This window comes from Myotis lucifugus, unplaced genomic scaffold (assembly GCF_000147115.1).
Source record: "Myotis lucifugus unplaced genomic scaffold, Myoluc2.0 scaffold_414, whole genome shotgun sequence".
Classification (NCBI taxonomy): domain Eukaryota; kingdom Metazoa; phylum Chordata; class Mammalia; order Chiroptera; family Vespertilionidae; genus Myotis; species Myotis lucifugus.
Window position 1 is genome coordinate 429,073 of NW_005871462.1, and position 4,226 is coordinate 433,298.

The following is a 4,226-nucleotide window of genomic DNA, read 5'->3' on the forward strand; positions in this document are numbered from 1 at the left end:
TTGCAGCATGAGGGCATCACTGTGTGAGGGCATGATGACCACATAGGCTTTTATTAGTATAGATGAGTTATATTTGAGGGACGTTTACCAGACAACCCACCCATTTGAGTGAGCACTTATCTCCATGAAAGATGGGTGACAAAATCCAAATAAAAATGAAAATCCTTAAAGATATTTGCCATGTAAAAATGCTATCTCATTATGAACATTTTATTTTAGGTTAGGATAGAGTTAATGTGGTTTTAGCTCTTTCTAGACTATATTTCAAATTAAGGAAACTTCTTAAACTGCATTTGCATGAGATAAAGTACTTTCAACTGCTTCTTAGTTTCTTTGAATTATATTTGTCTAATAAAATAATACATCTCATTCCATATTTTTCCTTCAAAAGTTGAAGGCTGATATTTTGAACTGCTCATGGATTTGTTACTTCAAAATGTCCTTTCTTCTCTAATATTCTTTGACCCAGTGACTCTAAAGTGTTTATAGAAACAGATGAATAGCCCAGACATCAATAAGGAAAGAGTTCTAAAAAGAGTTAACAACTCAGACATGAGCGAGGAGGTTATACGGTCCTCAAGTGTAACTATTTGTGAATTGCTTGAATCCAAAATATGGGCACCTCTACACTTGTTTCATTTATTTAGCACTCTCTTCTTTTTCAAAATGTATCCTATATGCATAGAACCACAGAATCGGACAGCTGACTCTGAATTCCTCCTCCTGGGACTCTCAGGTGGTCCAGAACTGCAGCCTCTTCTGTTTGGGCTGTTCCTGTCCATGTACCTGCTGACCATGCTCGGGAACCTACTCATGATCCTGGCTGTCGTCTCTGACTCCCACCTCCACACACCGATGTACTTCTTCCTTTCCAATTTGTCCTTGGCTGACATCAGTATCAGCACCACGACAGTTCCGAAGATGCTGGTGAACCTCCAGACACACAGCAAATCCATCACCTATGCAGGCTGCCTAACTCAGGTTACCTTTTTTTCTCTTTTTGCATGTTTGGAAAGTCTAATCCTGGCTGTGATGGCCTATGACCGGTTGGTGGCCATTTGTCATCCCCTACACTACCTGGTCATCATGAGCCCCCGCCTTTGTGGCTTGTTGGTCCTCCTGTCATTTTCCATCAGCCTTTTGGTCTCCCAACTGTACTACTTGATGGTGTCACAACTTAGCTTCTGTGCAGATGTGGAAATCCCTCATTTCTTTTGTGACCCTTCTCAACTCTTCAACCTTGCCTGTTCTGACACCTCCACCAATGACATATTGATCTATTTTATTGGAGCCATTGCTGGTGGTGTCCCACTGTCAGGGGTCCTTTTCTCTTACTATAGAATTGTGTCCTCCATTCTGAGAATCCCATCAGCAGGTTCAAAATATAAAGCCTTCTCCACCTGCGGCTCTCACTTGTCAGTTGTTTGCTTATTTTATGGAACAGGCCTTGGTGTGTACCTCAGTTCCGCTGTGTCATCTTCCCCAAGGAAGGATGCGGTGGCCTCAGTGATGTACACTGTGGTCACCCCCATGCTGAACCCCTTCATCTATAGCCTAAGGAACAGAGACATCAAGAGTGCCCTATGGAGGATGATCAGAAGAATAGTCTGATCTATACACCTGTGCTATCATTTTTGGTTCATAGACTGGAAAGAGCAGTAAAATCAAACATGTGCAACAAGAAATTCTGAATCTGCAGTCACACAATGCATAGGTACCTATATGGCTCTCTGCTCACAGAATTTTCCTTCTTAGAACTGCTGTAATGAAATTGGGAGATTATTTTGGACTCCCAGTTTATGTCAGAACCCTTCAGGATTATGCATCATACAGTGGGGCCTTGACTTACGAGTTTAATTCATTCCGTGACGGAGCTCGTAACTCAAATTACTCGTATGTCAAATCAATTTTCACCATTACAATGAATTGAAATGCCATTAATTCATTCCAGACACCCACAAAAAACACCGCAATTGTTTTGTAAATGTTTTTAAATAAGAAAAATGTATTTAAAAATAACGAATATTGTATAAAAACACAATACTGAACAATAGAATGTAGTGCAATAAACTTGTTTTATTAAGTTTAATGTACAGCATTTACCTTGGAGATCAAACGACTTAAAGATGCTGATGGAGTTGGAGGAGAAAGGCTGAACTGAATAACTGAATAACTGAATCTTATTTGCTGATTTTTGCCCTTTTTGCCATGCTTTCATCACTTTCATCCACAGGAGTTTTTGATAAAAACCTGTCCAATGAGATCTGTTTCATCCTCCCTTTCAGAATATTTCTGAAATGAGTTAGGCAAGTGTCATTAAATAGCTCCATCGCACGCCCAGTTGCAATTTTTGGGGGGTGTTTCTTTTGAATAAAGTCTGAAAGTTTCTCCCACATTCCCAACATTTCCTTTATCTCACTTATAGAGATAACCTCCTCCTCCTCCCCTGTGTCATCTATTTCCTGCAAAACCTCTGTGTGCTGCTGCATCTGTAGCTCCTTTAGCTCCTGCGTTGTCAGTTCCTCGGAGTGCTCCTTGATGAGCTCGTTGATGTCACCTTCCTTTATATCAGCGCTCGCTGCCTCACCATGTCTGACAACGGAGTGAATGCCAGTCCTCTTTTTAAAGTTTTCGAACCAGCCCCGACTGGCTTTAAAGGGCTTGCCCGATGCCTCGTCCATTGAAGTGCCTGGTGTCTGCTGCAGCAAATCAGCGTAAATAGCTCGTGCCTTCTCGCAGATTATAGTCTTCTTCACGGTATCTCCTGCGAGCTGCTTCTCCGTTAACCACACCATTAGCAGCTTCTCCATATTTTCATGGATAAATGTCCACTGTTTAGAAATTATTTTAATGCCCCTGGCTGGAGTTGTAGCCTGTATCGACTCCTTCTGCTTCAGTATGGTGCAGATCGTAGAAGTGCTACGCTCGTACTGCTTCGCCAAGTCAATTACACTCACACCTTGGTCATGTTTTTCAGTAATTTCTTTCTTTAATTCAATGCACATCATCCGCTTCTTCTTCTCAGCACTGTCCTTCACACTTACTTTCTTCAGATCCATGGTTGAAAAAACGAAGTTTTGCAAAATAACTGCAAGCACAAATGTGAGCACAACACTGATGCTTCAACTAAGAGCTAACCGCTTAAAGTGAACGAGTGAGACACGAGATGCTGGGCTGATGTTGTGGCGTTCACTGTGATGTTCGCTGCGCCAACTAGCGGTGGGGTATCTAAAGCTGGCTCATAACCCGAATTTTAGCTCGCAACTCAAAGCAAAAAATCGGCTGAGAGAAGGCTCGTATCTCGAAAAACTCGTTAGTAGGGACACTCGTAAGTCAAGGCCCCACTGTACTTCAGTCTACCCCTCTTACATTCCTTATGCATTAACCAGGATTCTTGGTCATGAGCAGTCTTGTTTCTATTCTTAAAAAAAAAAATCATAGCTCACTCTTTCTTGTTATTTATTCTTTTTATGCTTTCCCCCATGATTCTTCTCTATTTATTCATTTTTTTTCCTGATTCATGATTTTGGCCGTATTTTTGAGAAAATAGGTTACTATTCAATGTCTTATTCATACAAAGGTATGTTGAAATTTTAATGGGATGGTATTAATACTGCATTTGAATAAGTAGTTATCAACTGGGACTTTCTTAGGATAACTGGATGCATGATTCCCAATTATCCTGATAATTTTTTTCCATTCTATGTAACATCTCCTCCATTAATTACATAGCCCAACATGAAAGGACAAATACTGTATAATTCCACTTATATGAGGCACCTAAAGTAGTCAAATTCATAGAGACATAAAGTAGAATTTTGGTTGCCAAAGGCTGGGGGAAGAGGGAATAGAGAGTTAGTGTTTAATTGGGAAAGAAAGAGTTTCATTTTGCAAGATGAAAAAAGAGTTCGGGAGATGCATGTTGGTGATGGTTTCTCAGCACTGTGAATGTACTTAACTACTGAACTCAACCCTTAAAATGGTTAAGATGGGCACTAGCTGGGTTGGCTCAGTGGATAGAACATTGGCCTGCAGACCAAAGGGTCCCAGGTTCGATTCTGGTCACCAGCTTGAACCTTGGTTGCAGGCTCCTCCCTGGCCCGGGGCCCTGGTCAGGGCTCTTACAGTAGGCAACCAATCGATGTATTTCTCTAACATCAATGTTTCTCTCTGTCTTTCCCTCTCTCTTCCACTAAAAGATCAATGGAAAAATATAATACTCTGGT

The 4,226-nt window shown here is 41.1% G+C and overlaps 1 protein-coding gene across 1 annotated transcript; it reads left to right on the forward strand.

The window, feature by feature from the left end:
* Nucleotides 1–552: 552 nt before the first annotated feature.
* LOC102416920 (putative gustatory receptor clone PTE01) lies at nucleotides 553–1,611 on the forward strand. Its single transcript, XM_023743805.1, has one exon. It carries the CDS (start codon nucleotides 553–555, stop codon nucleotides 1,609–1,611), a length of 1,059 nt encoding a protein of 352 aa, XP_023599573.1.
* The last annotated feature ends 2,615 nt before the right edge of the window (nucleotides 1,612–4,226 follow it).